We start from the raw sequence: 12,098 nt of genomic DNA, 5'->3' as shown, positions 1-12,098 counted from the left end.
AAATACTCCAGAAAACAACCATGCTTGTATAATTTTTTGAATTTCAAGGAATTTCAGAAATGCTGCATTGAAACTTGACTACTTTAAACAAAACTGCTTATGCACTTAACAAAAAAACCCAGTGTTTTAAACCACCTCACAAGCTACCTCCCAGCCAGAGTGAGCTCTACTATCAACACTTTGTGGTAAAGAAAAATATACTTGCACACGGAACTTAGCAGAAAGGCAAGGGAAAAAAAATCCAAAACAAATGGTAAGAGTGAAATACTGGTCAAAGAGGCTAAGACTTCCTGAACTTCACCCATGCTTTCTAGCTCAATGGTATGCCAGCTATCAATTTAGGAGAAGTGGAAGCTGACAACCTTTCACATACCTAAGAAAAAAAATACAGATGCTCATTATTTTTAATTTAGTATCTACATTTTCATAACGAACAAAAATTGTCTGACAATGACTGCTGAATATTCACTCCCATATATTCATTAGCATTTGGAAATTAACTTGTACTTACAGAATGAATGAGTGGTCCCAATACGATTCCGCTGTCAACACATCTGCCCGTCACAACAATATCAGCTCCAAGGTCGAGAGCTCTGCTTATTGGCCTTGCTCTAAAAAAGACAACACAGCAGTAAGTACTTTCATCTTTTAAAGCATCATTTAAAAAGCAGTTCCCTGACATACACAGAAGCTAAAAAACACTTAAAAATTGCGTAAAAAATCAGTAAAATCTACTTCAACAACCAACCTGTGGTTAGGCATGTACATCAAGAGTATTTTAAAGAGCAGTCATCAGGGCACTATCAAATTCAGGTACCTAAATAACACAACTGGAACACTTCTCTTAATGTCCATAGAAACTTTCTTGAATAAAGCACAGAGGGACATTTCTATCATCAATTACAGAAAAGAGTGTTTTTCAAAGATTCATTAGCCATTTAAGTTTTAGATGAGTGTATAAAGATGAACATTCTTCAGGGACAAAGCCTGGTGACTTAGCCCTCCAATTTTAAACCTTTCAGGTCAATTACCTAAGTAATTTAAGAACTCTCAGTATTGTCCAACTTCAAGAGCACTGTGCAAGAATGGGATCACCAGGATCGCCAAATAGAAGAGATGCATGATACCATTGTCTCACTTCTTGGTCCTCTCCCTGTACTAGACCTGATTCACATTCATTCATCTGAAGTGGATGGTGACAATGAAAATGTGCTTTCACAAAGAGGTAGCTAGAACACCTGCATTCACAGACTTATGGAAACCCTAAACATGATAAAGGAGAGAAGGGAGATCTTTCAAAACAAGTGACCATCCTGAAAAACTGGTTTCCAAAATTTCAAGGGTACAAAGCCTGACAGAGTTCAGCACAACACAACAGAACCTCCTACAGCACTGACCACATCCCAGTACTTGAATTCCTCGTTTGCACTTCTCTAGTGACAGCACAGTAAATTACTCCATTCTGCAACAGAATACTCAGCATATGAAAAAGCATTTTTGAAATTGTTGTAATTGAACTAACACTGTTTTGACTTCAACTAAAATCTGATAATTCACAGATGGTGTATTGCTAAGAAATCATAACTTACAAGGTTATAACTAAAACTTACAAGTTATAAATAATTTTTTTTTCTGGTTGCCTGAATAATTCAAAGGTGAACCTCATCTACTAAGTGGTTCTAACTGCAAAGCAAAAAAATTCCTGTATTCAATGTGTTAAAATTAGTTGTTCATAATAAATACCCCCTGCTAAAATAACTCACCCAAGATACACATTCATGCTGTGAATATTCTCTGGAAATTGTTTGCCACTCTCTAAATCAGTGATACCAGCTCCTTTTAAGTTCTCTTTCTGTTAGAAAACAAACAGAACACACAAGCTGTGAGTATTTTGAAGTTCGTACTGTTGCCTCTCATTAGTATCAAACAACAGATCCACTTCATAGCAACTCTAAGCCAAGTATAATTATTAAAACTATTAACAATACCAATCAGTTGAATCAGGCTAAAAGTCTTAGATACACTTTTAACCACAACTTTTCCAGCATGCAGAAAATTAAGGTAGTCTTTAAAGAATGTAATGTTCATTTATATACGACCAACAACAATGATCTGGTGTATTTCCTAAGCTTTAAATGGCCTTTAATTGCTGTAGGACTAAATAAATCAAACCCTGCAATCAGAAATGTATCTGCCACATCTGCAATGGTGTCATGGCCAGAGAACAAGGTTAATCCTGCAGCTTCATATGGTACTTGGAATAAGCTGTGTTTCCAGAAAAGTAGGGGAAAGGGGAGGGTGTGGTTTTGACCATGAATTAGGCATTAGCTAGGCAATCCAGTGGATTGAGGGGACAGTGAATGCATAGACACAACATCCATGTAAACTGTAAATACTAATTTACAGGTGGGATCTCTAGTGTGGGGGAAAAAAACCCAAACTTCCACTCTGAATTAATTTGCTATTCTAAATGATTGAAATCCTCCAAACCACAAGTAACATTTACCATGTTTCATGTATCAACAGTAGAAGTTGTCTGTAGACCGTAAAAGCTGTGTCTTTTTGTTCCTGTAGGTTATGTACTGGCAACAGCACAGAAAACAATGCATTTCAGATCGGACATGCCTGTAACAAGCTCAAATAACAACCACTGGTGTACCAGTAATGAAATTCTGGCCCACAGACAGTAATTTCAGCAGGGCAGAAGTTTCTTAAAAGGAAGTCCAAGCACCACACATAACTTGCAAATAAAGGATCTTACTTGATGATCTTCCACATTCAAGAGCATGCAAGAGGTAACAGATCCTATGCAGATAAATAATTTTCCAAGTTACAGGCAGAGATTTAACCACAGTGCAAACCTCTCCTCTCTTAACTACTATTGTGTACAAACTCTTTTCCCAGTAGCTTTTCAGGTATGGCCAACATTTTTTTGCAGATTTCATTGATAAAGTTAATTCTCTAAATAAAAAAAAAAAATCCCATGTATTTAACCTTTCATTTTTTTTTTTTTTATATTTGAACTTCAATCCTCTCACTCAACATTACCTTACTGGCTGTAAACTAATTACTTAAAACCAGAAAACCAAATATCTATAAACAAAGTACCATCAGGAAATGCCTGTAAACCACTAAAAAAGCTAGAAGGGATAAACATTTGAATGTGTGGTAGCTACACCACATTCAGAAGAATTAACTGGCATGATTACCTAGTTTAGACAGAAGCAGTAAATAACTGCATGCAATAGCTTCTCCTGAAGAGCAGGCAGACCTTACAGCAGATCCACATTTTGCTTCAAAAAGCTAAACAGAAGATGCAGAACCTTATAAAATTCACCCCCGCTGTATACCAAACAGCAGATGTGCCAAGAATTATATTTATGCACTAGAAGAACCCAAAAGACTATGAAGAACAATGCTTCTGATAGCAGAAGTCTAGTGAGTGCATAGAGACACACAAGGTTCCTAAGGGACAGTAAATGCCATCTTCATGCTATACAGACTTGAGCTACTAAGGCTTAAAACAAAGTGAAATACCTCACTCATCAGATCATCTCCAGCAACAACAGCTATTTTCATATCAACATCTGCTTTCTTTGCCACCTCCTGAAGGGCAGCTGCACAAGCAAGTGGATTAATTCCACCAGCATTACTGATGACACGAACACCTAACAGAAAAAAAAAAAGGCAAATAAAGTTCAGCAACATCAATAATCAATCACCTGTACTTTAAAAAGTGTGCTGGAGCACAAGCAAGGTATCATCTTCGCAAGGTAACAGACATTTAGTCAAGCAAAATATGAAAACCACATTAAAATAAAACCACATTTAACCTGTGAAAGGATCAGAATAAGCCAGCACAAAATTGTTCAGAGAAAAATAACTGCTATAGATACTTCTCATCTATCCTTTATGAATGGAAAGAGAAAGTGATCAGAAAGACACACATAATGAGGCAGACACCATCAAACACCTCTGACAGGAACAGTAATAGATACTGTGGAGTTTTACTAATGTAAACAAACAAACAAAAAATCAGTGGAAAATCATATTGTAGAACTATGTAATCATATTGTAGAACCATGTGGGAATTTTGAAAAACTTAAATTATCTTGAAAACATCTAGCTCTCACGTTTTAAAAAAGATCTGTAAAGCAATCTACCATTCACAGATTGAAGCTATAGTAAGAAATACATGGAAATATCCGTATGTATTTGCAATTGTAACAAATACCTTAAATCAACCCAATTTCACCATCAGACCTGTACCCCACATCAATTACAATGGGATTTTCCATAGAATTCTAGAATAGTTTGAATTAGAAGGACCTTAGAGATCACCTAGGTCTAAGTCCCCTGTTATGGGCAAGGTTATTCAGGGCTCCATCCATCTTGGCCTTAAACACTTCCAGGGATGGGGCACTCACAACTTCTCCGGACAACCTGCTCCAGTGCCTCACCATCCTCACAGTAAAGAACTTCTTGCTAGCATCCAATCTAAATCTACCCCAGCTTATGGCTATTCCCCCTTCTTCTATCACTACGTATCCTTGTAAAAAGTCCAACTCTCTTGCAAGCCCCCTTTAGGTACTGAAAGATGCTGCAAGATCTTCCCAGAGCCTTCTCTTCTCGAGACTGAACAGCCCCAACTCTGTCAGCCTGCTTTCCTAAGCAGGTGTACTGAATTAACACAGAAACTCGTGCAAGGAGTAGCATACCTTTCCTGTGAATATCGTTTATATAGGGAGCCATGGCAGTGGAGACAAAATCCGGAGTGTAACCTAAAACCTGAAATAATTAAGAACTGTAACCATTTCTTACAGGTAGGTCAACCCAACCCCTCTCCTTGGTTAACACAGAAAACAGGGAAGAAGCCCTACCTCTCAAATAATACCATCATTTGGGTAACGATGGGAAACGACACAAACACTTTCACCAAATGAAACTGAACAGATGCAAATAAATACATGCGAATAAAAAGTATACTTAAGAAACCGTGTCTTAAACAGGTTTCGGGCGCGATTTGTGCTCAAGGAGAGCTCGGGAGGTCGCAAAGTACCGGAGCGCACCCGCCCCGGCCGAGCCCAGCACGCTAGGGCCGGACACCGGCTCTACTTACGGGAGAGCGGGCCTTGGCAGCCGTCAGCAGCGACATGGTGATCTCGGAGAGGTAATCGAAGACGAGGAAATCCAGCTTCCCTCCGTATAGCAGCTGCGGCACTGCCAGGGCAGGCAAGAAGGCACCATCAGCTCGGTACACCCCGGTGCCCGGCCCTAGCCCCGGAGCCGGCCCCGCCCGGGCGTGCGGCGGCGGCCCCGGCCCGGCCGCTTGCGCAACGGGGCTCTCTATGGCGCTAGGGCCGCCGTCCGCCGGGCTGACCCCGGTCCCCGCCGCCCCGCCGGGTCTCCCGGCCGCCCCCCAAGCAGCCGCTGCCGCCCCACCGCCCACCTGCGACCGCCGTGTCCCCCCAGAAGCCCGAGGCGCAGCCGATGCGCACCGCGGCGCCCGCCGGGGGCTCGCAGCCCGCGCTGCGCCGGCGGCTCCAGGGGGGCGGGCGGGCGGCGGCCCCCAGGAGCCGCGGACCCCGCAGCGCCAGCAGCGCAGCGCAGCTCATGGTGAGGGCAGCGGGAACAGCGGGAGCGCAGGCACCGCCCCGGCTGAGGCTGCCTAACACAGGCTGGGGAGGAGCTGGGGCCTGCGGAGGCGATTGGGAAAAGGGGCGGGAGAAAGTTTGTAAACCCCGGGTGCGCGGGGGAGAGCCCTCAGAGCAGTGCGGCCGCAGGGCGGGGTTCTCATAGTGCCAGTAAACTGTGGGGCAGTGATGGACAATACTCATACAGTGGTGTACTTTTAGCGCTAGTCAGCTGTAGGGTAGTGTCCGAAGGGGCCCTCTCCGGCTCGGGCTGTGCTCGGCCCCGTGCTGGACAGGGTCGGTGGCGGGGCTGTCGCATCCCCGAGGAGCTGCGGGCCTGGCGAGCCCAGCCGTGTCGCTCCGAAGAGTGTGGCGGAGTGTCGGGGAAAGCCTCGGCAGTGGAAACCCCCTCATGAGGCTCGGGATAACGCCAGAAGCGTGTCAGATAGTCCGGTTATGGAGTCCTTATGAAACCTTTTCCTCCTGGCCTAAATAGAAAATATGTTTATTAAAGAATAAGGCTTTCTGTGTGGCTGTGCACGTCTCTGTTCTGACATACAGCGTTTCTCGGGTGCTGGACTGAATTTCTAGTCTGTGGACGTGAGGAAAGTGTCACCAAGGCAGGAAATTCCCTCGTGTATAAGGAGGAACGATTTCCTGGTGTCTGAGCTGGAGGCTGTCTCTGGGTATATCTGCATAGAGGGCTAATCGTGTACAGGTGCTGCAGAGCCAATCCTCCGTGTCTGGCATCAACGAGGCTGTGCCTGAACCAGAGTCTTACCTGCTACTCTGGCACAGTAACAGCTTGGCCTTCCTTAACAAGTGCACTTCTGTTCCAAGTGGGTTTGAATTATATCTTGCAAATGATACAATAATAAAACTGGGAGTCTGCAAGAGTGATGGACAATAAAATGTTTGGTGTAACACTGACAATGCTAAGTACGTGTTGATGATGAGAGGGGGTTTTACTGATGTAAACAATAGCCATGTTAAAAATAAATAAGTACTTCTGGAAATTGTCTATAAGACTTCCAGTTATACTATTTTCAAATTGTGATTAGAAATAATGCAGTTGAAAGAAGATAGGAAATAATCATGCTGTGATCTCAGAACTTGGTTCCTTATTTAGCGAGGTACAATGTTTTCCTATGGCAAAGAGGGCTGTAAAGCACCATTTTATGTTCTCAGTGCCTGAGTGATGAACAACTCCTGTCCTAATCTATTAAAGAGGCAGAACGAAGGAGGTCATAAAGAAAGAAAATTTGCTTCCCTATACAGATTTTTATTATTACACTATGAAAGTATTTCATTATTATGTTGAAAATTTGCAGGTTTTGAGTCCCTATAAACTAGTAAACATGTTAATAATCACAGTAGGGGAGGAAAACCACCAGGTGGTTTATGCATATTCACCTCCAGGTAATTTATGTATATTCGACTCTAGAGAGCTTTGTCCTAAATATATATTTATTGTAGCTCCTGAAAGTCAGCTTTGAAGCAAGAATCAGAAAGAGCACTGTCTGGTACTAAATACATAGCTACCCATAAAGACAGATGCTTTCTGTAAATAAACTTTAAAGTGTCTTCCACGTGTGTTTTGATGCAGAATGCATTGCAGTCACATGCCAACATATTGCAGTATGGCAGGAGACGGTGCTAATCCTCTGCAAGTCATGCAACCCTCTCAAATCCTGGGGTGAAATTCAGGTGTGGTTTGCCTTGGCTGGGACCCTATTACCAACATGCTGCAGTCCTGCCTTCTGTGCTTGAACCCATCCAGAATAAATGCCGGTCCCTGATAAAGAGAATCACTGATAAGCCATGGATGTAAGTCCAAGTTCCGCCGGAATGTGCTGGGCCACGTTTTCGTGCTGCAAAGCTGAACTCGCGGGTGTGAGCAGAGCGGGCTGCTGAGGCCAAGGACCCGGAGGCCGGTAGGTGGCTGTGTGTGACCGCTGTCCGCACCTCCTCGCCTAAAAAACAATCCCTGGCCCCAGAAACAGCCACCTGCTCCCTGCAGCCAGCATCCTCTGTGCCTTTCTGCCTCTCTGGATGAAACAGGCATTTTGTCTACGTTAAGAAATAAATATTCACGCATGCGTGTGTGTACCTTGGTGAAACCACCTTGGAATCTAGAAGGTGCTTTGTTCTTTTATCTTCTCTCAGGTATTGTCAGAGCATGGATTTTGACAGCCACTGCTCATGGTTCAGGGGAAGAACTGGATCTTGCCTTGTCAGAAACCATTTCAAGGTCCTTATGGAACCTTAAATTCAATTTTAGCAAATTTGTATATGGATGTTGACAGCTGTGTGAGACAATTAATATCCAACATATATTTAATACTAAGACACACCCATTAGTTAATATCCCAAAAACACAAGGAAAGGATTTAAGATCGTTTCCATTATTTGCAATGGTGCAGTGAAGTGATAAAGAGATCAAAGCTTGTATTCTCTTGATTCCCCCAGTATGGAGGGGTTTGACAGCTGGCTTGCAAGCAAAGCTGAGTCAATAGAAGAAATAACAATTTATGATTTTTGAATATATCTATAGTAAAGAAGAAGACAAGGCTGTTAGCATAGAAACACATTAGAAAAAATACATGAAAAGTTTTGTAAACTAAATTATGTGTGTAAGTAAATGTGTATACGTGCCTTATTAAATTTCTGTAAAACTTTTGCCAATTATATTAACGCTAATTGCTTTGCACCAATAAATATAAGTTATAATAAATGACTTAAAATCACACTTTTGTTAAAAGTATATAAGCTAGAAAACATGCAGAATAAAAGCTTTTTTCTTCTTAAACCCTAATCATGTGTGTGTATGTCATGTCCAACCTAATAATAACACCCCAGCGAAAGTGTTTCTTACTCAACTTATACTTGTCCTTAAATAAGTAGACTGCTTAATAAGCTTATTGAGATTCTAGAAAAATCATGCATTTTTCTTAGAGAGTAATTTATTCACTACCTCTATCCCCCCATTTCAGAAATTATTTTCTTAAAATATACTGAATTTTCATTATCATCATCATTCCATCCTGAGCAGTAATGATTAGCTCAGAGCCCATTATTTTATACCTGAGGTTAGGATTGTTTGAATGAAAACACAGGCAAATTATTTGGTGGTTCTTTTCCAGGTAGGCTTGGGAAGCAATGCTCTGTGATGGTCAAGTCTTTATTTTGAGATTTGTTTGAGATGACTTAAGAGATTTTAGGAACAGTTTATTGCTCTTTGAGGACACCAGATGGCACTGTGTGGTTGTCGGTGAGGCCCAAAAGAAACCACAATGAGTAACAAGCCTGTGTGGAATTCATAGGCAGGAGGTGCTAGTAAAGAGACTGTATTTGTGACCTGTGTAGGGGATTTGGGTCAACAATAAAAGCTGTCACAACTCGCTCACGTGATAGGAACCCATTGCTTAATGTAAAATTTTTAAGAATAAGCCAGAATTCCTCTCATAATTTGTGAGAAAAAAGCAAGAGAAAGAAAAATCTTCTGGCTTTACTTTTTATGCCAGAGAAAGAAAAAGGCTACAGATTAAAACAAGAAGAATAAAGAAGACTTTTTTTTTTCTGCTTATGATTTACATGTAGAAAAATCTGAGATTTTTCTGATAAATATTCTGATAAATACTTATATTTACATTTAATCTGCTAGTGCTATTAATGTTTCAAATATAAGCCTGTACTTCTCTTCCTGTAAACAGACTGAGGCACCAGCATGGAGCACAGGTAATGTGTAAGAGAACTGTGGAATTCATTCTTCTGCTTCCATCATCCTGAATTAATGGCATTCAAGCCTAATCCTGGAAGTCAGGGAGGACAACACAGAGTGGATTTTTTCAAAACAAATACACTTTCCATTATATTTCTAGGATTTCTCTGACAGTCAGGCTTTCTCTGATTGCTTAAAAAGTACAAGCAAACTATTTTCCAGAGGTTTATTGTGAAATACTTTGCATTTTTGCTGTATTTTCTTTAATGTTATTGTCAATAAATTCCTGTCCAAGCTAATAATATCAGCCTATATGTTTGATTATTGAAGTAGACTCTGTTTAGTTTATTGAGGCTCTGTTCTCTCAACTAATTACAAAATACTCAGCAAATATTTGAATTTACTACTTATCTTATTCCCTCAAATTAGTGCATCTCTCTGTTTAACAAATAAGTTCACTGTTCTTGCCCTCAAGGTAAAGCATACACTGCAATCTCTCTTCTGCAGACAGTCTGAATACCAACCTTTTCTAAGTGAATCAACAGTTGAAAATGGTTTCTGTAGATCAGTAAAGGCAGAGAATTTACTATATTGCATCAAATACCCTTAAATAAGCTCAAAAATTATGTTTCACTGAACATGGTTCAGGGCTTTGTAGGAGATTTTTAGAATTTCAAGGTATAACATCATGTACTACATGACTCAGAAAAACCTCAGTTATGACAAAACAACAGAATGAGTTATCTTCTGAATCATCCTGACTCCATTCCTTTATATCACATTCTTTTTTTCAGACATAGGATCACTCTTAATAGCTTAAGATTTGAAAGAAGTTTAAATAAAATCTTTAATTTTATTTACAATTAAATAAAATTTAATCAACTTGCATCAAATTAGGCAAGCAGAACTAACTAAACAGAAACACAATAGGATTTTTCAAAAATAAGATACTAGCTCATTCAAGCCATCAAATATCTGACTTATAGATATGAGGTGTCTTCAGAACTATTATGATGATTAGGTGTCTTGATTTTTGGCCCTTTAATTTTAACATATTTGTTTAAATTTGTTTGTAGTGATATTTAAGTCAAAATAAAAACTATGTATTAAAGCAATAACCCTTGGTTATTCTTTGCAAAAAAACAAAGTATCTTTTATGTTATTAAAAGTGCTGATATGAACAGTCATGAATCACTGTAACTTCCATGTTTTGATTTAAGAAAATACATTAGCCTATAAGTATTAAAGAATACACTCTAAAGTGCATATTCCCGGTGTGGAGGCAGCAAAATACCCCATAATTTCTTTCCAAAATGAAAGGTTCTGCCTGACATGAAGTACATACATTTCTTACTGTTCTTCACTCAGTTTTCAAAGAAACAACTATTTCCAGTGAGTATTTGAGCAAAGTACCTGTATGGTGTCACAAGTGTAAAAAAATTAAAGGCTTTCCCTTGCACAGCAACTGATTTTGTTGACTCATTTTACTTCAGGAAGGGTGAGGAAGAAATGTGCTGCACAGAGTGGACTATGCAATTGGAAAAAAAATACTGTTATTTACCTTTCGCCCACATTTTGAAAATTGAAAGAGAAAGACAAGTTACAAAACTTTTTTTTTCATTTTCTCTTTAGTGCACTTGGCTTTCTCACCCACCATTGGTATAGATTTGCTATGAGGCAGCTTTTTAGTTGTCTCTAGTTCTCATCCTAATTATCACACTTATTGATTGACCTAGAAAAGGGGATTTTGCCCACTAATCAGTTTAGTAATGCAAGCAGGGTGATACATGTTGGTGATAAATAGCAAAGCATTGTAGGGATTTTTTTTTTCATAATTTAGTATTTGGTATTTTTCAATATTTATTTATTTTTAAATAGGAAAAATATCTTCTGGAGAATCTAAAAAAATGCAAGTTCATTTCAATTCAACTGAACACTTTCAATTAAATAGTAATAAAAGCCCACTGGAAATCTTAAAACTCATCACTAAACATTTCTAAAATGTTGTAGACTGATTTCTCAGGTTAGATGCTCAAGGCAAGTAAGTATAAGCTTAAAAAACAGATGTTTTTCCAAGGCAGCCATAAGGATATTCTGATATTCAGGAGCTAATTTACAGACTCAAACGTGTTTGTTTTTCTGAGGAAAGGTTTTCTATGAACGATGGGCAGGTGTTGGCTAGTATCCCAGTGGCTGACAAAAAATACTAATCAATATTGAGTTGAAGAAAGCTCTCTCAAACAAATAATGATTTTTACTCTCTCCTCAAAAATAAATTGCAGGAAAAGAGTACACTGAGTTTGAGAACTCTTCCTTCCATCTGTGCTACCAGGAATTGTTCCTCATCTGTTACCAAACCAGCAATCAGACTTACTGGAAAGAAAACACTGACCAGAAAATCAACTTGGCTAAATTAGGCTGGACACATCTGAGGGTACAATTAGGTCTCTAGCACACTGGTTTGGTAAGTGGGTCAGCTGTTTTGCAACCAGGACTCACCAAGACAAAATGGTATGTAGGAGAGGAAAAATACCACATAGTCATTCCACTAAGAATATGTATTGCTTTCAACTTAATTAAAAGTAGGACTAAGATCTTTCTAAGTAATGAAAGGTGTAATAACAGAAGAAAAGAAAAAAGAAGCAAATGTATGAAATGATTAATTATTCATGACCACGTAATCAGTAAAGCAAACAAAAATTTCCTGAGGTTTAAATATTTACATCTTCTGTTGAGAAGTACCA

At 39.7% G+C, this 12,098-nt stretch overlaps 1 protein-coding gene across 1 annotated transcript in view; it reads right to left on the bottom strand.

Annotated features, from left to right (window-relative positions):
* Positions 1-5,837, bottom strand: part of LOC139592652 (uncharacterized) — a 58,286-nt gene extending 52,449 nt beyond the window's left edge. Inside the window, exons 1-6 of the mRNA XM_071432720.1 lie at positions 5,450-5,837; positions 5,120-5,220; positions 4,719-4,788; positions 3,538-3,668; positions 1,764-1,852; positions 512-611 (exon numbers count right to left, since the gene is read on the bottom strand). Of these exons, the coding sequence (XP_071288821.1) occupies positions 512-611; positions 1,764-1,852; positions 3,538-3,668; positions 4,719-4,788; positions 5,120-5,220; positions 5,450-5,837 (879 nt within the window). The remainder of the gene's footprint in view (positions 1-511; positions 612-1,763; positions 1,853-3,537; positions 3,669-4,718; positions 4,789-5,119; positions 5,221-5,449) is intronic.
* Between the last annotated feature and the right edge of the window lie 6,261 nt (positions 5,838-12,098).

This window comes from Agelaius tricolor, unplaced genomic scaffold (assembly GCF_023055355.1).
Source record: "Agelaius tricolor isolate 1412-34295 unplaced genomic scaffold, bAgeTri1.0.p SCAF_8, whole genome shotgun sequence".
Taxonomy (NCBI): Eukaryota; Metazoa; Chordata; class Aves; order Passeriformes; family Icteridae; genus Agelaius; species Agelaius tricolor.
Note: the sequence above shows the minus strand (reverse complement) of the source record. Positions and strands in the feature narration are given on the sequence as shown.